General features: G+C 38.4%; 6 protein-coding genes across 6 annotated transcripts in view; 3 read left to right on the top strand and 3 right to left on the bottom strand.

The window, feature by feature from the left end:
- RYa-R (RYamide receptor) overlaps nt 1-16,109 on the bottom strand; it is a 70,563-nt gene extending 54,454 nt beyond the window's left edge. Inside the window, exon 1 of the mRNA XM_068300301.1 lies at nt 15,602-16,109. The gene's annotated coding sequence lies outside the window, so the exon portion shown is untranslated. The remainder of the gene's footprint in view (nt 1-15,601) is intronic.
- On the top strand, nt 317-1,430 carry LOC137585096 (phospholipase A1-like). Its single transcript, XM_068300746.1, has 2 exons — nt 317-368; nt 423-1,430. The coding sequence occupies exons 1-2, from the start codon at nt 329-331 to the stop codon at nt 1,388-1,390; spliced, it is 1,008 nt and encodes a 335-aa protein (XP_068156847.1). The 5' UTR covers nt 317-328; the 3' UTR covers nt 1,391-1,430.
- On the top strand, nt 2,759-3,885 carry LOC137584402 (phospholipase A1-like). Its single transcript, XM_068299779.1, has 2 exons — nt 2,759-2,818; nt 2,877-3,885. The coding sequence occupies exons 1-2, from the start codon at nt 2,779-2,781 to the stop codon at nt 3,848-3,850; spliced, it is 1,014 nt and encodes a 337-aa protein (XP_068155880.1). The 5' UTR covers nt 2,759-2,778; the 3' UTR covers nt 3,851-3,885.
- On the top strand, nt 4,131-6,497 carry LOC137584236 (uncharacterized). The gene is made up of 3 exons (XM_068299528.1): nt 4,131-4,202; nt 4,261-4,543; nt 4,605-6,497. The coding sequence occupies exons 1-3, from the start codon at nt 4,163-4,165 to the stop codon at nt 6,358-6,360; spliced, it is 2,079 nt and encodes a 692-aa protein (XP_068155629.1). The 5' UTR covers nt 4,131-4,162; the 3' UTR covers nt 6,361-6,497.
- Nucleotides 7,170-7,747, bottom strand: LOC137585958 (chitin-binding domain protein cbd-1-like). The gene is made up of 2 exons (XM_068302002.1): nt 7,735-7,747; nt 7,170-7,636 (listed from the first exon to the last, which is right to left on the bottom strand). The coding sequence occupies exons 1-2, from the start codon at nt 7,745-7,747 to the stop codon at nt 7,170-7,172; spliced, it is 480 nt and encodes a 159-aa protein (XP_068158103.1).
- Nucleotides 16,110-16,863: 754 nt separating the features above from the next.
- On the bottom strand, nt 16,864-18,050 carry TwdlC (TweedleC). Its single transcript, XM_068301454.1, has 2 exons — nt 17,915-18,050; nt 16,864-17,846 (listed from the first exon to the last, which is right to left on the bottom strand). Exons 1-2 carry the CDS (start codon nt 18,048-18,050, stop codon nt 16,864-16,866), a joined length of 1,119 nt encoding a protein of 372 aa, XP_068157555.1.
- Nucleotides 18,051-19,828: the final 1,778 nt, after the last annotated feature.

Here is a 19,828-nt window from a genome sequence, read left to right as displayed (position 1 = left end):
ATGCAGTATGTATAAATAATTTTAAGTATGTACATAAACAATTGGTTCTTTTTGTGCTTGGTATACCATAAGTAGCATATGGCTTGCCTACTTTATGAATGCTGAAGGATTATGTACAGATTTTTTGTCATGGATGGCTTAAAATCGATACAAACAAATTTAGTTTGGTCTTAATTCGCGGGTTAGTTATGGATATTTGGACGCTTGCGTAAGCTAATCAAAAAGTGTAAAAATCAATTTGTTATCGTTCTTATGACCTTTAAGTGCGCTATATAAGAATGGCAGCAACATGCCCACATCATCACCATATAGCTTGGAGTTTCTTAAAATGAAACTATTCGCAGTTTTAGCAGCACTCATCGCAGCAGGTATGTAGAAGGACTCCCGCCAAAATACAAGAACTGTATTAGTTTTACCCACAGCCAGTGCTCAGTCGAATACGGATGAATTGCAAGGCTGGTACGTGCCGCAGCTAGATGGCACCATAGTGTTTACGAACCGAGATCTGTTCATGAAAAAATGTGGAGGTTATGATAAATTCGATTTTAATCCAGTCAACTACTATCTGTACACAAATGCGGATCCTCTCGACGGAAAGAAAATCAATATATCCTTGGGCAGTTTGGAGAGCTCATCCTACAGAAAAAATCATCCCACCTTTTTCGTCATACATGGATGGGCAGGTAGCTACGATGAAGATATGATCCATAAAATTATAAAAGCCTGGTTGGGCAGAGGTAATTTTAATGTAATCGCTGTCGATTGGCCACGTGCCCGCTACGTTGAATATTGTGCATCGTATTTCGCCGTTCGCGGCGTTGGGGAAAGTATCGGAAGGATGGTCAATCTACTGACAAGAAGTAAACTCAATACCTTGTCCAACATTCATCTCATTGGTTACAGTATAGGCGCCCATATAGCAGGTTATGCTGGCAAGTATGTTGGCGAAGGTAAAATCAAAAGTATAACAGGTCTGGATCCAGCTTTAGCTGGCTTCGTACATGGGTGGCCAGGTTTTCGGCTACACACCACTGATGCACAATACGTTGAGACCATTGTAACCAGCGGTGGAGTACAAGGCTTTCTCAAGCCAATTGGAAGAGCTAATTTCTACGTGGATGGTGGCGAATATCAACCGGGATGTATTGCCGATATCTTAGGTGGTTGTGCCCATGAGCGTGCTATTACTTACTACGTTGAAGCCGTGAAACACAATCACTTTGGCACCTACAAGTGCACTCATTACCTATCAGCTGTCAGTAAAAAGTGTTCCCCTACATTCTCTAGTGTTCGTATGGGAAATACCCTCGAAAATCCTGGCAAAGCTGATGGTATCTACTTTGTCCCTATTAAAACTAGATCGCCTTATGGCATTTCTCCATCTAGCTAAATAAAGCGCTGAAGGATATTCCAGTTTTCTTTATCTCACACTTGACTTTATTTACCCACTTAATGAAAACAACAAGGGGGTCCTATTCACAGAGATATGTAATTATCTACTGATAATGGTCTACTGGCCATGCTAGCGATAATACCTATATATATAATATAGATATAATCTTATAGTATGAATGTGAAACTCAATGACTGGTCCATTTCGATTCTGTACTACTCCAATCTCACTTGATCGTAGACCATATCCGTAGATATTTTGATAATATGGAACGTTTGCAATATTATTTTTTATGGATGGCTAAAAATCAATGCAAATCAATTTAGCTAAATGGTCTTAAATCGCAAGTTAGTTATGGACGCTTGCGTAAACTAATCAAAAAGTGTAATAATCAATTTGTTGTTGTTTTTATGACCTTCAACTTTGCCAATTCGAAGTTATTTGGTAAGTATTTCGATTATTTAAGATACTTAACTTTAATAATAAACTGTAAAAAACAGATTTTACATTGCTGTTAACCTTCAAAACCTCCATACATGTCAGCATTATCACTTTATATGGGTCGCTTTTCTGAAAATGAAAGTATTCTCTGTAATAGCAGCATTTTTTGCAGTCGGTAGGTTAAGAATCATCATTACCCGAATGCGGTGACAATAATCTCTGTTCCCATTCTTGGATGTACCATGTTGAAGCTATAAAATTGATTAACTTTGGCACCTACAGTTGCCCCGATTCTAATACTAACAACAACTGTCATTCAATTTTCACAAGGATTTGCATGGGAAATGGTGCTCAAAATGCATATTTAGTTGATGGGTCTTAGTATGTATGTGCCTGTTAGGGAGAAGTCACCATATGGTCTTCAGAGCTTCCTAATCACAGAAAGAGGCATGTCAGAGATACGTTTAGATGAAAAACAAACATACATATATGCCAAATTAGTTCCACTCCAAATAACAATTCACCACAAAAGTTTATTTACTTGCAAGATAAGAGATTGTGGAATGTATTTGTTAAAAAAAATACATTCATGATTAATTGATAAATTTACACATATATGTGGTAATTGACTAGCTATGAAAGATAGGAGTGCTGGGCTATTGAAAATCGGAAGATGTCGGTACGACAGGGCTATCTGACACGCGGCCCAAAATGAAACAATCTACTTAAAGATAATCAAGATACTTACTTTAAATTACTAACCACATGTTGTTCTCCTACCTAAGATTCTGACTGAATAATCGGACATGGGTATTTGACGTTAGTGCCATTCAATTGGCCATAATCTCGAGTGTTGTGCTCAAAGTGCTTGTTCTCGCGTGAATATAAAGGAAACGTTAGGCCCATCTGCGAATGTCAGTGTGAATTCAGTTTGTTGTCGCAACATGAAATTGCTATTGGCTTTGACTTTCTGCGTGTTGGCGGGTAAGTTTAGGTCAGCGAATCGTCTTGGCTTGAATATAAAACACCTTTGCCCTTGTAGCTAACGCCAGCGAGATTCGTGAGAATGGGGAGAATGGCTGGTATGTGCCCCAAGCTGATGGAACATTCGAATGGATGGACAAAAAGGTGGCAGAGAGCTATTTGGAGGCTCATGCCGAACTTGAAGGACGCAATGTGCTAAACCCGGTTACTTTCTACCTGTACACCCAATCCAATCGCGATTGGGCTCAGGAGATTACAGCATCTTCGTCGTCCATCTCGAATTCATACTTCAATCCCAACAATCCCACCCGCATCACCATCCACGGTTGGTCTTCCAGCAAGGATGAGTTCATCAATTACGGCGTCCGTGATGCTTGGTTCACCAAGGGTGATATGAACATGATTGCCGTGGATTGGGGACGTGCCCGTTCCGTAGACTATGCCTCCTCCGTGGTCGCTGTTCCCGGTGTAGGAGAGCAGGTGGCTAAATTGATCAACTTCTTGCGCGATAATCATGGATTGAATCTGGACACCACCATGGTCATTGGACACAGTTTGGGTGCCCATGTGTCCGGCTATGCCGGCAAGAATGTGAAGAACGGACAATTGCATACGATCATTGGATTGGACCCTGCCCTGCCTCTGTTCAGCTACGATACACCCAACAAACGTCTCAGTTCCACTGATGCCTGGTATGTGGAGTCTATTCAGACTAATGGCGGCACTCTTGGCTTCCTGAAGCCCATTGGCAAGGGTGCCTTCTATCCAAATGGTGGCAAATCCCAACCAGGATGTGGTTGGGATCTAACTGGCTCCTGTTCCCACAGCCGCTCTGTCATCTACTATGCCGAAGCTGTCACTTCCGATAACTTCCCCACCATGCGTTGCGGTGACTACGAGGAAGCCGTAGACAAGAGTTGCGGCAACTCCTACAGCTCAGTTAAAATGGGTGCTGTTGTTAATGCCTACATGGTATCGGGCGATTACTATGTCCCCGTTAACAGCGAAGCCCCCTATGGCTATGGCAATTAATTGAGTCACAATAAAAACCACACTGGTTAACATAATTTGTTGATTGTATTTCGGTTTGGAACTGGTTCACACTTTTTGCAGTATAAGCTCGTGGGGTACAAAAGCTTTCAAAGAATTGGTAAAGTTAGGTGTTATCAATGGGACACAGGTCTGAAAATGACCATGTTCATCTAATCGTTTCGTGTTGTTGGCATGATAACAATTTGGATTTGATTTAAAGCTTGAGTATTATTCGGACAAAGGCTGCCGGAAGATTATAAATGATACGAGCACTTCTGGGAAAAGAGCCAGTAAAAGTTTTCCATATGCACAATGAGGTTGTGCTTGATTTTAGCGATTTGCGTGCTCACTGGTTAGTAGAAGATAAGAACCAAACTATTTCAATATATACTGAAATTGGGTATTTTCAGTCAACGCCCTGCCCATCGATGATGTCTTGAGGCGGGAAACTGGTGAAAATGGGTGGTATGTGCCACAATGGGATGGCAGTCTTAAGTGGATAGACTTGGCGGAAGCCGAAACTCAGCTGGCTTACTATGAGGGTTTGGAAAAATATGAAAGCGAGAGTCGTTTATCGACAAACACGGTTAAATTCTATTTGTATACGCGTGAGAATCCATCCGCAGGACAATTGATCAAGGCCACCAAGGATTCGATTGATGCTTCCTACTTTAATCCCAATAATCCCACAAGGTGAACTAGAATCTTATTGCCATTTACAAAAAAATAAGCTAAAATTTGTACCTCTTGGCAGATTCACCATTCACGGTTGGAACTCCAATTATAAAGATGGTGTAAATACTGGAGTGGCTTCCGCCTGGTTCTCATATGGCGATTACAATATGATTGCTGTGGACTGGTCCCGAGGACGCTCCTTGGAATATGCCACGTCAGTTGCGGCAGTCAGTGGTGCAGGCAAAAAGATAGCTGACCTAATTGATTATCTTGTTAAAAATTATCAAATGTCATTGGACGATCTTGAGGTAGTTGGATTCAGCTTGGGAGCCCATGTAGCAGGTTACACTGCCAAGCAAGTGACCACCGGTCAAGTACGTAAGGTAGTGGGTCTAGATCCGGCCAGTCCTCTTATTAGTTACAGTAAGCCAGCCAAGCGTCTGTCCAGCGACGACGCCTTTTATGTTGAAACTATCCAAACCAATGGTGGCACACTGGGATTTAAGGAGCCCATCGGCAAGGCGTCTTTTTATCCCAATGGCGGAAAATCGCAGCCTGGCTGCGGTCTAGATATAACAGGTAGCTGTTCCCACACTCGGGCAGTAACATATTATGTGGAGTGCTTAAGGAAGGACAATTACGCTACCGTAAAATGCCCCGAATATACGGATGCCAATAAGAAGAATTGTGGCAGTACCTACAGTTCCGTGCGCATGGGCTCATTATCGAATGAGGTTTCAGCCGAAGGACCCTACTACGTTCCTGTGAATAGTGTATCCCCCTACGGCATGGGCGAAGAGATTTCCCCAACACCAGCCCCAACTACAACTACACAAGAACCAGTGACTACACTAAAGCCAGAAGTTCCCGAAGAAACAACCGCTGCTCCGGAAGAAATCGAAACAACTGCTGCTCCAGAAGAAACGTCGAAAGCACCTGAAGAAAACGAAACATCAGGAGCTCCTGAAGACAACGACACAACTGCTGCTCCAGAGGACAATGAAACATCAGAGGGTCCCGAGGACAACGAAACAACCGCTGCTCCAGAGGACAATGAAACATCAGAAAATCCCAAGGACGACGAAACAACCGCTGGTCCAGAGGACAATGAAACATCAGAAGATCCCGAGGACAACGAAACAACCGCTGCTCCAGAGGACAATGAAACATCAGAGGGTCCCGAGGACAACGAAACAACCGCTGCTCCAGAGGACAATGAAACATCAGAGGGTCCCGAGGACAACGAAACAACCGCTGCTCCCGAAGACAACGAAACAACGGCTGCTCCAGAGGACAATGAAACATCAGAAGATCCCGAGGACAACGAAACAACCGCTGCTCCGGAAGACAACGAAACGTCAGAAGATCCCGAGGACAACGAAACAACCGCTGCTCCAGAGGACAATGAAACATCAGAAGATCCCGAGGACAACGAAACAACCGCTGCTCCAGAGGACAATGAAACATCAGAAGATCCCGAAGACAACGAAACAACGGCTGCTCCAGAAGACAATGAAACATCGGAAGATCCCGAGGACAGCGAAACAACTGTTGCTCCTGAAGACAACGAAACAACTGCTACTCCAGAGGACAATGAAACATCAGAAGATCCTGAAGACAACGAAACAACCGCTGCTCCGGAAGACAATGAAACAACATCCGCTCCGGAAGTGATCGAAACAACAAGTACTGAGGCACCCGTAGATATTCCCACAACTGTCCCGCCCCATGACGATGACGATAAAAAGGGGCAGTCGAAGAACATTTACATCCTTAACTTAATCTTCATGAATGTTAACGTGAATGGGGTTTCCAAGCCCGTGAATGCCAATTAAGCCGTACATGCATGGCTTGGGTAGCAGGGCAATAGCTGGCGCCTTTGAAAATTTGCAATAAAGCTGGAATAATATTAAATTTCCCTTGTATTCAAAAGTTTAATTAAACGGAGCCTTTGATTTAAGCACACTACAAAGGACGACACGCCCATTCTTTGTTACAAAAGGATTTCTGTATCCTGTATTCAAGGGGATGTTATTAAGCATTGTCACTCTGTCTGAGTCAGACAACTTCTTACAAATCAGGTGAAAGCTCTGATAGAGATCTGATAAAGACGAAAATAGTTTTTTTTTTCATGTGGGATTTTAATGTCGTCAAAACAAAAGATAGGCCATGTTCACTATTTGATAAGAAAAGTCTACAAAGTGCAAAGAATTTTTTCTTTATCATATTAATTTATGGCTTGGTCAGCTACTTAGATTCCGTATCTAGTCCCAGCTGTTCCGATTAGCCAATAATCAAAACTTTTGGCAAAAGTTGCAATCAGCACATGAGTCCCAATCAATTAACCACTTAAAGAGAAAGAAAATTGCGTACACTGAGATAAAGCATAAATGGCAAAAACGAAATAAATACAAGATGAATGTGTATAAATAAAATATATGTACATAAGCAAACGAAATGTGAGATTGAATATCAAATTGGTAAGTAGAATATATGATGTACGAATTGTTTCTGTTTGATTCCTGTAGTTGCCAATTTCATCATACGAAATTACTTTAATATTAGAGTTTTATTATATAGGTATCGATATAGGCAGATACTTGAGAAAATTAAATGTAAAATCAATTAAGTTTCTCGAACCCATCTACTTAAATTTCTTCAATGACGAAGTAGAACAAATGCCATTCTCATCGATAACACAGCTGTCCAAGTTGGCATTGAAGTAACTGCCACTTGGGCACTTAATTTGAACAAACTTTCCCTCAATGCACTCGTAATATTGTGCACAGTCATCGGGATTCTCTGTCAATGAACTTTCAATACAATTGCCATCACAATTGCCCTGAACATCAACCACACAAGTCTTGATGGTCGAATTGAAGTAGCTGCCGTTGGCACACTGCAATTTAACATAAACTCCTTTGACACACTGAAGATATCCTTTACAATCTTCGGGATCCGCTTTAAGATCGTCTTTTTCACAAGTCATCACATCGGTGGTTACCACGTAAACTCTATGAACGGAATCAAAGTAAGTTTCTTCTGGATAAATTCTTTCCTCAGTTGAATGGGCTTCATATTCACCCTCTCTACCATCAATCGATTCCAAGGCTAGCAACAGGCAGAAAAGCAGAGAGATGTGAATAACTGATGAATGTATTATAAGGCAAATAAATAAGATTATATATCCTTCATGTATTCTCGCTTACCATTCCGCCACATTTTGTTACTCTTAAAATTTGTTTTGTATAACTAAAATGGCCAGCTCTTGAGTTTGATATTATATATGACAAAGCAATTAAATTAATTAATATTATATCGCGTATTTGTGGCGAACTTATCAATCTTATCTGGCACTTACACAATATACATACAAATGTATGTGCGCAAAAAAGAAACTCAATCGTTTATCTTGGCGTATACTTGATATTTGCCATCTTGGTAACTAAACTAACAACTGAATTTGTAAGAGAAAGAGAAAAATCAATTAACCGGGAAATTGTTCAAAATCCAAATGGTCATGCTCAAACAAATTTCAATGCTGACCATCAAAGTAGAACACTTTTGGGCACGTAACTGGCAAAAATGTACAACACAAGGGTCTCGATTCAAACCAGAAATTCAATTCGGTGGCCTGAATAATTTCCTCTCCCTCTTTTTTGTTTCTTTGTGCACTTTGGCAACAACTAGGAACTGAAATCGTGTGAAATGACATAAATTTGTGTCCAGTGATTTGCATATTTCTTTCACTTGCCATTTCGCTTTACCTTTTTGCGCTTCAAGTTTTCCTTCCATATGCTCGCAGCAAAAGTTGAACAAACAATGGAGCATAGCACTAAAAAATTAACATAGCAAAAGGCGCCTTGGGGGATTTTTCTTGCCTGTTGCCTGCTGCCTGCTGTCTGATGAAAAGGGTTTTGAAGCGGCTCAGGAAAAGTGAATGTTGCACTCAGAAGGTGGACAGGCTGCCATCTGTCAGTAGCCTTTAGGCTCATTATTTACCTTACCAGAGAAAGGCAGCACGTGTTAAAGCCTTTAATCCTAGGGTCCAGGACCTGTCTCGTCATCTTACATTTGGCTATGTTAATTTATCAAAAAAACTTCACACACACAAACGCACACTTCTCTCAGTTGGGCGATTTCATGTGTAATATTTTTATTTTAACACATTTTAGTGGAGCCTTTGTGTGAAAACCTTTTTCATATGTTACATATAAATAGTTCATTTTTTTTGTTTTGCTCGAATTCGAAATATTCGTTGCTTGGTGTAGACTGAGGCTCAAGGCTGAGAGGGCATGTCAAAATCATTGCCAACTGGCTCGGCACATTGACATCGACAGCATCGACATTGACAGCAATAAATATTCCGTTTGTGTTAATGTTCAAAGAGAAAATGTTTCCTTTTTTTCCTTTTCATTATTTTCGTCTCTTTTTTGTGGTTTTTTACGTTTTTTTTTTTTTTTTTGTTTTCTGTGCTTTCTGTAGGAATTTTTGGAAAGCTATTCCCTTGTTTAGTATTGAGTTTCCGTTTCCCAAATTGTCCAAGGGTACATACGATTGTTTGCCTCTTTTCTACTGGTCAGTTAATGACCCTCCCTCTAGACCAAGCCGGGCTCGCCTGCTGTTATCAAGGGTAAGGAATGACAAAGGGAATGTGAATGAGAATGGGTAACAAGTGTGTCAACTAACAAGTGGCAATGGGAATTGTACCTTTCCCTTCAATTTTCCAACTGTCAAAAGGTGCGCCAGCAGTAACTATTTGGCCAATAAACGGCATTTTAGTTGAGTGAAAATGAAACGACATTACCAGATCCATTGGACACACTCGGGAATAGCTTTAAAATCTTTGCCTTAACTGCCATTCAAGTTGGACCTTTCTCGCCTATCTGCCTGACTTGCGTTTCATAATGAAGGCATACAACTTTCGTTTAATGCCTATTTAACAGCTGAAATATTTCACAAAGCAACCCACAGCACAAGCAGAGAAGAAAGCAAACCAAACCCATATGAACATTACTTACACATGCGTTCAGCATCGCTGGATACCAATAGAGACTAATAGAAACAGCAGCAGGATTAAAGAAAGGAAAACTAATATTTAGGGTCGAACCTGCTTTGCCAGCTGAGCCAAATAAAATTCACATCAAATGCCAAATATAGTTGAATTAATTTTTGATTACATTTTATTATTATCCTGCCCCATGCCATGGCCGTTTTGGAACAAACAATTTTCTGTGGGTGACTGAGAGGTGCTCCAACCACACGAATCGCCCAAAGCCAAAATGGCTTTCAACAACCGACCGTACACGTAGTACATGAATCTCATTGCACAAATTTCCATTAGAAATATGTAAAACATTTTTTTTTTTTCTGCTGTAATGGCTATGCAAGACACGTCAAAAGAACTTGGCCAACGGCAAACGCGATCTAATAAGTACAATATATTTTCAAATAAATTGCCAAGTAAGACTGCAAGTTTTACCTTCCCCATACAAACATATGCGTGTGTATATATACATATGTACATATATTTTGGGAAATAAACATTCATCATTGACAAAATGTATGGCATTATAAAAATTCACCAAAAATAATATTTATTTCCACATACACAACATTTAAGTCGGATTTGAAGTCAACGTAGCATGCCATTTCCCTTTATTAACATTTGACAAATGTTAATGTTATTTCAAGGAGATTGCGAGACTTTTGGGCTTCACTCGCTGTTGTTCTAGCAAATGCAAAAGTTTTTCATTAAAGGTTGATACAAAGCAGACTAGCAAAAGAAATTTACAGAAAATTCCAAAAAAAAAGAATTTTTATAATTGTTTTGTTACTCATACGCCACATTGGCCAGACTTTTGTTTTGCAGTTTCTAAGGCATCTTTCAAATTCACTTCAAAAGTCACTGCGTAAAGGCAATTATTTCATTCGCATTTAGCAGCTTTGCTTGACTTTTGTTGAATGCTTTCACAAAGTCTGAACTTGAACTTTAAATTCTATGCATAGAGATTTTTCTAATTAATTTGTCGTAAATTGTGGACATAATGCGGCATCAAATAAAAAAGAAACTGACTAATGCAACTGCCAGATACTTGTTAGTTGGTAACAACTACTTAAGTATATGCTTCAGTATTACACCAAAATGAAAAGCACTTAAAAAGGCTTAAGACAAGAATTAACACTTAAGAATCTAATACTATTCGAGTAAACAATTTAGAGAACTCTTGTTACTATCTGACTGTAAAAGTGAAAAGTTGCAAATTAGTACAAAAAACTCTCACATTTGCATCAGAGACAGATATTGTTTAGAGATTTTCAGGGCCAAAAGTTCCATAAATAAACCCAAATGGAAATTCACATTTTCACAATTTGAATATATGTGCTCTCTCTCTCTCTTTTTTCTCTCTTTCCGTGCCTTGTTTGCTAATAACAAGTATAACAAGTCCTACTAACAGATATGAAACATTAAATGACAAAAAAAAAAAAAAAAAAACTTTGCTTTTTGTGCGAGAAACAAACAAAAACCGCAAGAAGCGCAAAGCAAACTTTTTCCCAAAAGAATTTTTAATATAGTCAGTGAGTCAGTCGCCGGGCAAACTTTTCAACTGCTCAACTTCAAGATATCGCTTGCAGTTGTGCATCAATCTCGAATGGATCTGCTAGGACTATATACCAAGCATTGCAGATTGTTTTTGAGATTAGTTACTTTTGCTGCCAAACTGCTCAAGCAGCATACAAGAGATTTAAATTTATATAGAAAATGCCGTACAATATATAAACATGAGTTTAGCTCAAAGTCAAGCAAATTAAATTTAAATAAACACCGAAGCAACTTTTCATTTTTCATTCATTTCATTTTTCATTGGTATACTCTAACAAGAAGAGTTTATGTGCAAAATATGTTTATATTTTTGCAATATATTTTAGTTTAATTTTATTTTTTTCTCTTTACTTTTATTTCACTTGGATGAGGTTTAGAAATATCCACTTTAAATTTGATTTAAAATTGTATTTCATTTAAATATAATTTACTAGTCACAAAGAAAGTTTTCAAATGCATTGGGTAGTTCAATGTTAGTCGGTTCCTCTAGTAGTTGTTTTAAATATCCCAAAGTCAAGGTCCGGTGTGTACCTGGTGCGTTTGGTTTTTTGAGTTTTTGTGTGATGTGTTTTTGTATATAAACAAATTCAATTTGTTGCTGTCATATCGTTGGTCTTGTTATCTTCTAAGTTCACATTTGTTGTTGCCAGCAATCTAAGTGCTTTGAAGAGCAAAAAAAATTGAAGTGTGGCACAAAGAAAACCAAAAAAAGGAAAAAAAAAAACTGGAAAACAAACAAAAAAAAATAAAGACGCAAACTTGAGCTATGCCGAAGTTTATATACTCTTTATCTGGATCTTATGACAACTGTTTTAGGATGCTTAGATGGGTTCTATTGGTTCTGCATGATAACTAGAACAAAACTTGACAAAAAAGAAGCCTTTGTAGCCAGTTTGGGTCTATTAATTTAAGGGACGTCTATTTTGAACGAGGTTTGATGGAGAAACCCTTAAAAACTCAGCCCTCCTAAGGCGATTGAAACATTTGGAGAGATAGACATGAGTATATTGACTTTATTCTAATATCGAACTAGAATAAAGGCATCGAAAAATCTCCTCTTTTTTAATCACAAACATCGAACCAATTTTATAGACACTAACCTTTCCAAGGGTATAAAAAAACCCAACAGGAACATGAAAAAGAAAAATATCCAAAAAGCTGCTTATAATCTTTATGCGTGTGCGAAAAAAAAAAAATAAGAAAAATACAACACAAAAGTTGTTTTCCATTCAATTTTGTTTAGTTGCCCGTTTCGACATGTCTAAATAAAACTTTGGATATATGTTTATTGCCACCAAAGTACCTCAAACTCTGTAAATTAATACTAAGCCAAGACGACCAGGACAAATATTGCCTACGCTGAGGTGCCAATCCAATGACCCATAAATTCTTATTTGATAGAAATGAAAGTAAGGAATTTTAATGTGTGCGTTGAAATATTTGTGAAAATGTATACAGTATACATATGTATATACATATATAAATCTACGTTGCGATAACCAATATTGAAAATAACATTAAAGTACTAAGCATTAAAATGAGCTGCTAAATAAATTTATGCATCAATAAAAACGATGTTGATTAGACGATGAAAAAATACATATATAAAACTGGCTAAAACATTTGTACATACAAATATGTATAACATAAATATCATTCAATGTTTCGCAAATTTTTAATTTAATTTGCATATAAATAGAAAATAATTCAATTTTATGAAAGGTAGATTCATTTAAGTAAGTATTTGTACTACTACTTTCTTTTGATTTTAAAACTAAAGCAGACCAAAATGAATCGCAAAGAAGGGGCAAAGTTTGCACTTGGAGTAAGACGCTCTCCTTGGTTACCTCATGGGTCATAAATTATTTGAGGCATCTGAATTTAAGCAATAAAACTGTAGTTCTAAAGCCCAACTAAATTAATAGATTCCAGCTGAGATAACTTTAAATATGGTTTATGCCAGAACTGGCCTTAAATTGTTAGGCCAATCAAATCAAATTTACTTTTACTAGACAGCCACCAGTTGGTAGTCTTTCTTGGCCAATGATTAATGAACCAGAAGACGACATGATGAGAATGCAGCTATTTGTATATAATATTACTGATGAAGTGCTACTTTCTTTGCTTATTGATTTTGGCAGGATGGCAGACTTGTTCATATGTAAATGACACGATTGCCTTTTCCTAACTAAATAAAATAAAAATACATCGCAAAAAACAACAACAAGAAAATATACATAAACACCGCAGCATCTGAGATACATTTATGCCAAAACAAACACAAATAAAAGATGCAAAACGGCGTCAGGCAAACAAGCAAGAAAAAGCCGTAAATTTCCATCATAGAGATGGGCATCGTCTTTGGCACGCATTGACATTAAAACGACAAATTGTCATTCGGTGGCACAGACATAACCCAGACCACTTAAATAAGATGCCAGCCAATTAAAGCTGAAAACGCAAAAGTCGTTGCCTTAAGACTGGCCTATGGATTATAAACAAAAAAAAGAAGAGCTAAGACTTGGCAAGACTAAGAAAATTTGCTTTCAACGCTCGTATAAATTTTGATCATAAAATGCTTTGAGCCGATTTTTCAATTGGCAAACTGAATGCTGATAATCCCGGAAATTGCCAGAAACGAAGTTTAAACAGACTTTAAATTGTTAAGGAAATCTTAAGAAATTCGGTCTTTAATGAAACCTTTCATTGAATTAGTTAAAATTGTTTTCCAATTATTTAAACACTTTTCAGGACAGACAAAATGAGCAAAAAATTCTAACATCATCAAACTTTGCCGGTAGCAATACACAGTTTCAAGTTGAGTTGAGAATTACAAGCAAATGAAGTAAACATCAGAATTTTATATCTTTAAATTGGCGAAAATATATATTTCAACTTAATATATTCAATGCAAAGCAACTGAGTGGTAAAAATAAACTCCCTGAATTGAGACAGATGTAATTTAGGAGAAAAATTATGCCCCAAACTTGACGCACAAAATGCACATATGTACAGTATTTGAGGGCCAAAGTAGACCCATGCCGGTATTCTGCTTTCATGTTTCATGGTACGTAATTTATAATTAACTAGCTACACCACCTGCCGCCCCCACCTCACCCTCATATATGTATAACGCACACGTTTACGTTTCCTTTTTTATGCTGCATAAAGCTAAAGGCCCATCCATATCATGGAATATTTAGATATTGAGCTGACATTGCCCTTAAGCCATTTAGATTGAGACTTTCGGCATTTGGCCAAAGTTTCCTTTTGAAACAGCCAACAGACAACAATTGAGTATTGTATAGCCTACTGATTGACACACATACATATGTATTTGTACATCCGGCTTTAAGGTTAAGACTCAAGGATAATGCAAAAGTATATACACTCACAGATACATACGTAAATATACACACAAATGGCAATCATCAGGTGAAGAGAATATCATTGAGAAATCACTGTGTCAAATAAATACAAACAAATTAAAGGCTCTCGCTTTTGGAATTCAAATTATTTGCAATTAAGTTATTTGTGTATTTTCTATTAGTAGTTTAATTTGTCTAACTAATTAAACAGAGGTAGAGCAATATAGCATATATTAAACTTGGTTATAAATTCTAACAAATGTATTATTGTTTGACAAGATTTGTTAGGAATTGATATTAAACAAGATGAAATGTGGAGTAACTTTTCATTGAACTAAATACTTGAATATTGAATATGAAACTGTGGCCTTCAAAGACCTAGATGAACTTTTTGTAACCAACAAAGTATCTGACTCCCACTCCCAAATGTGCATATGACTTATGAAAGAAGTATCTTGTGGATACAAAGATGATTTATAGTTCATAGTCAAGCACGTAAAACAAATTTATTACAAAATTGTGTAAATGATTTTATCATACCGAAATATTAGCCATATATGATTTAGGTATTAAATATGTTAATAAATCTTCATACACTTTGAGATAGTTTTGTTTCTCAATAGATAAAAATTGAATAAGTTATTCGGATTGAAGTATTTTCTTAAGAAAAGAAATGTAATTACTAATTAATAATTTGTAGCGCATTTTTGGCACAAAAGGTCTAAATGTCAATCAAAATCAATCGCTGATGAGGGTTGATTCAATCGACTGATCTGGTATCATCAGTAGATTAGCCAAATGTCACATTAAAATGCAATATACACAGACAAATAACTAACATGACAGCTGTCAATTGTTTTAACAATCTAAAACTTTTCCTCTCACAATCAGTTAAGTGAATTTAAGCCTACATATAATAATGCCATATTTTGTGTAACAATCTCAGGTGAAACAGTAGCCAGAGAATGTGCGAAATTTTGCTAAATGCTAACGAAAGGAAACAACAATAACGATAAAAATTCCAAAAACATAGAGGGCAAGCTAGTTAGCAAGTAAATAAGGGTGTGCGGGTGTGTGTGTTTGTACGGGGTGTGGACTACTTACTTGCCCCCACTTTTGTTGTGTGTGGGTCTCTCCCCTGCAATATGGGGGTGAAAACGGGCCACTGGTCAGGTGGAAATGCCAACTCAACGCCAACTCTCTGGCGGCTAAATTAATAACAAAGAATGTCAATGCCAAAGGAAAGAAGAACTGCAAATGATGTAAAACATTTTCACAGTTTACAACAATTTGTTGCTATTTTAATTTTGCCCATTCAGATTTAGATTGTTGGTCACTTATTTCAACAGTTTATGAATTGTTTATTTGTTTAGTTATTAATTCTGTTTTGTTTTTTTTTTTTATTATGTTTTTTTAATTATTGTTTATTGCTCGCGTGCACCTCACAATTCAAATGGCGTTTCTGCCGTTAGGCCAAACTTGGCCCTCGCCGGCGCTAACAACTGACACTGAAAAGGAAAGGAGAGTCACTAACAGCAACTAGTTAAATGAGCTCAACCAGTCAATCAGTCAGTCAGTCAGTCGCCCACACCAAGCACTACCGACTCGCACGAACACAGAAAGCGAACTGAAATGACTACGACAATGGGGATATGGACGACCTACTGCAGATCAGCCGGCAAAAACGGATGAAACAAAGTTCTACTACACACGAAGATGTGGCATGGATTCCTGTTGGCATCATGTTGCCATGTTGCCGGACGCTTTGCGCAGTTGCGGGAAATATAATTTTTGGCGGGAAATGTTGTGTTTGCAACATGTTGCCGTATCTAAATGTATACCCAAGTATTTACTCACTCACTTACCATAGATAGATGTTATTGCCATAAAAACAAACATTTTTCAGCATTTTGGGCTGCTAAATGTAAATACGGAAAGGCATTATAAGTATATCGTATATAATAGCGAAATTTAACACAACGTAACGTAATTAAATGGGCTGTAAATACGACAAGGTCAAGTGCAGCAGGGTCAGCAGAAGCAGGCTTTTAACCAACATTAAATGGTCAAACCACAAAGAAACTTTTATTGTAAAGTAAATTAATCGAAAATATTATAAATGCTTTGATTAACTCTTTAGTCATAGCGTTTAAAAGGCTAAAGGATCTCTTCTATAAATTCGTAAATTTTGTTTTATTAACAATTTAGTAACAATTTTTTTTACAAAAATGAATAAATCAACAATCAACAGATGAGTGTGTCTTGTATGTGAGTTGTGGTGTGTAAATGTGTGTGTTTGTGTGGTGTCTTTTTGCCCACCATTTAGACTAAATAGAAATTGGCTAATACATCTGCAACCCGTCAAGTTACTTCAATGTCTTGAGGAAGAAACGATTGGGTGGGCCATAATTGGCGGCAGGAACGTGAGCAACTGTTGGAGCTGGAGCCGAAAGCTGACGCAACTGTTCGAGCTGCTGTGGCTGCTGCTCCTCAACAATAATGGGGGCCATGGAAGGATCCTCGATGGCCAAAGCTGCAGGGACTGTGGAGGCAGGAGGCAAGTACTGGTTGGCTGGAGCAGCTGCCAAAGTGGTTTGCACTTCTTCGCCGGTATAAGCAGCAGCTGTGGGTGGACCATAGATGGCCGATGGTTGCTCTGGCTCTGGTTCGGGAGCTAGAGTTGTGGAGGGCAATGCTTCGTTGATTTCGGGAAGAGCAGCGAATTCCTCAGCATTTGGCTGATTACGGGGCTCCATATCCGAAGGTGGGGGACCGTAGACGGGGGCCTCCTCCTTCTTGGTCTTGTACTTGATGAAGTAAACCTCTGGCTTGGATGGCTTAGTGGGTGCGGGAGTGGGTATAATGATGTCCTGTTCCAATTCGGGTTTCTTGTGCAGCACATAGATGAGGGTCTTCTCCTCGTTCTGTGGTGGTGGTGGCACAACTGGAGGACGCAGAGCTGGAGCCGATGGCGCCTTGATGAACACAATCTTGTAGTGCTTTTGCTTGGGTCCCTGTTGGTGGTGCACACGTGGCTGGACAGCGTCTTCCTCCTCGAAATCCTTGGGCGGCACATGGACATAGATGTGCTTGTGCACCTTTGTCTCCATTGGGGCATTGTTATATCCACTGGCATGTTGTACACCCGACAAACGATGAGCCATATTGTAGCTATCATCGTAGGCATTCAGTGGCTCAGCAGAAGGAGCAACCGGCTCAATCACCTCCTGGGGCATATGCTGCTGTTGAACAGGGGGCAGATATGTCATCTGTGGCTGTGGTTGGCCAAAGTTGGCAAACGACTGCTCTTGCGGCAGAGCCTGATAGATTTGTGGTGGTGCGGGATGAGCTAAGGGTAGAGAAGGGTTCCGTTTAAGAATGGGCATACACTCCAACTCCAAGTCGCGACGAACTCACCGTTGAGGGGCAGGGCCCGCTGGCTTTGCTGCTGGGGTAATCCATGATAGGCATAAGGCGATGGCGGTTCCGGACGACCCGTGGCAGCGACCACGAGCGATGCCACGCAGACAACAAACAGCGAGGAAACTTGCATGGCAATGGCAAAAATGTTGTTTAGTCTTAGTATCTCTTTTTCTAAATTTCTAGACTATCGATCACGTAATCCTTAAAGGGCTGCTGCTGCTGCTGTTGCTTCGTTGATGGAGAAGCTTAAATCTCGACTGATACTGATTGCTATACAGCGTCCAGCATTTATATGATTGGCAGCCAAAGCCAATGCCAAAGCAAAGCAAAGTCAGAGCCAAAAATTTCATTACAAAAGGTAGACGAAAATAAATGAATTTAATTGAAGTTCAAAAGAGAAGACATAAAAACGTTAACAGAGTCCAAGAGTCAACGATGCGACAAAAGAGATAAAGCGAGAGCGTCAGTTTGGTAAAAGAGAATCCGAGTAGAGAGCAGAGTTACTCTCCAACTTTTGGATTGAAAAGAAAATTGGAGTAAAATATATAGAAAAAAAAAAAAAAATCAAATTCATTTATAGTTAAACAAATCAAATTGTTGTTTGCCGATTCCATGCAGAGAGTGGGGCCCAGGGTGGTCACCCATCTGCCTAGGGGTCGACCAAAGATGTAACACTCTTGTATCCGTGTTTCTCTCACAATCAGTCATCGGTCGACTGGCCAGACCAGAAAGTAACCTTCGCACAAGTACGCCAAGTGTTATTTTCACAATTGGAGCGTACTTAAAATGCTGTCTTTAAAAATCGAAAGTGACCCACGATTACACACTTGGACTGTCCCATTGATGAAGTTCATTCATGTGGACTCTTATCTTCTTCTCCGAAATCCAAAAATCCAAATCAAGACCAACTTGTTTTTCAACCTCTAAAGATATAAGTAAGCAATTTCATTCAATCTACAATAGAGAGATGTATCTTGAAATTCTTTACTATACTTTGAAATAAGTTCTTGAAAAAAATGGATTTTATATTGAAAGTGTTTATCGATAAACAGGATATCATTTCCTGTTGATATTAAGAGTTTATCAATGATAAGAATAATTTTCATATTTTCCCACCGACTGAGCCAAAATTTTGTCACCATAGAAACATCAACTGATGTTGATTAAGATTCTCAATATATAAACCAATATTTTCATTTATTTTCAATTGACTTAAGAATCCCCTTAAATAAACAAAGACTTTTTAAATTGCTTCAAATCAGAAAGAAACCATAATTTTTCGTCTGAATTGTGGATAATAATTTGTCTGACTGCCTACTCGATTTTCCTTTTGACACCGTCCAAAAATAAATTGTTAATTATTTTGATGACAAATAATAATGTGGAAGGGTTAGTCCAAGGCCAGCCTACAATTTCCACAAAACTGTCAACTGGCAACACTTACAACACCTACACAAGACAACAAGACAAATCAAAAATAAAAACAAATCATAATGTTGCAGCAGCAGCAATAACAATTACGAAACAAAATCGAAATAAAATCAAATTAAAATTTTTGATAATTATGTTCAAAGTGTATGAGAAGGGGCTGAAAAGCAGAGAAATACAAAAAAAAGAAACAGAAAGAAGAAAGAAAAACAACAACAAGCAAACAAACAGCAGCTACCCAAACAACAAATTTTTGATTTTGTTGTTGGTAATTGGATTTGGTGCACAGGGAGCACATGAAATACACGAAATGAAACATACTTGTCCACTTGTTGTCCACACAAATCATTAATCGTAATTGCAGCCGACACAGAGAGAGAAATTGTCTGGATGGGACATGAGTACGTGAATATGAGGCTGGGCGTACATAATGGCAGGCAGTCGGCTTTACGTCATCGACAATCGATGGGATCTCCATTG

This window comes from Drosophila tropicalis, unplaced genomic scaffold (genome assembly GCF_018151085.1).
Source record: "Drosophila tropicalis isolate 14030-0801.00 unplaced genomic scaffold, ASM1815108v1 contig_878, whole genome shotgun sequence".
Taxonomy (NCBI): domain Eukaryota; kingdom Metazoa; phylum Arthropoda; class Insecta; order Diptera; family Drosophilidae; genus Drosophila; species Drosophila tropicalis.
This window is presented reverse-complemented; position numbering and strand designations above follow the sequence as displayed.

Coding starts and splice junctions, on each gene's coding strand:
- LOC137584402 (XM_068299779.1), top strand. CDS start 2,779: ATGAAATTGCTATTGGCTTTGACTTTCTGCGTGTTGGCGG. Junction 2,819..2,876: donor GACTTTCTGCGTGTTGGCGG/GTAAGTTTAGGT, acceptor TTGCCCTTGTAG/CTAACGCCAGCGAGATTCGT.
- LOC137585096 (XM_068300746.1), top strand. CDS start 329: ATGAAACTATTCGCAGTTTTAGCAGCACTCATCGCAGCAG. Junction 369..422: donor AGCAGCACTCATCGCAGCAG/GTATGTAGAAGG, acceptor TTTTACCCACAG/CCAGTGCTCAGTCGAATACG.
- LOC137584236 (XM_068299528.1), top strand. CDS start 4,163: ATGAGGTTGTGCTTGATTTTAGCGATTTGCGTGCTCACTG. Junction 4,203..4,260: donor AGCGATTTGCGTGCTCACTG/GTTAGTAGAAGA, acceptor GGGTATTTTCAG/TCAACGCCCTGCCCATCGAT. Junction 4,544..4,604: donor AATCCCAATAATCCCACAAG/GTGAACTAGAAT, acceptor ACCTCTTGGCAG/ATTCACCATTCACGGTTGGA.
- TwdlC (XM_068301454.1), bottom strand. CDS start 18,050: ATGCAAGTTTCCTCGCTGTTTGTTGTCTGCGTGGCATCGCTCGTGGTC. Junction 17,847..17,914: donor GCGGGCCCTGCCCCTCAACG/GTGAGTTCGTCG, acceptor CTCTACCCTTAG/CTCATCCCGCACCACCACAA.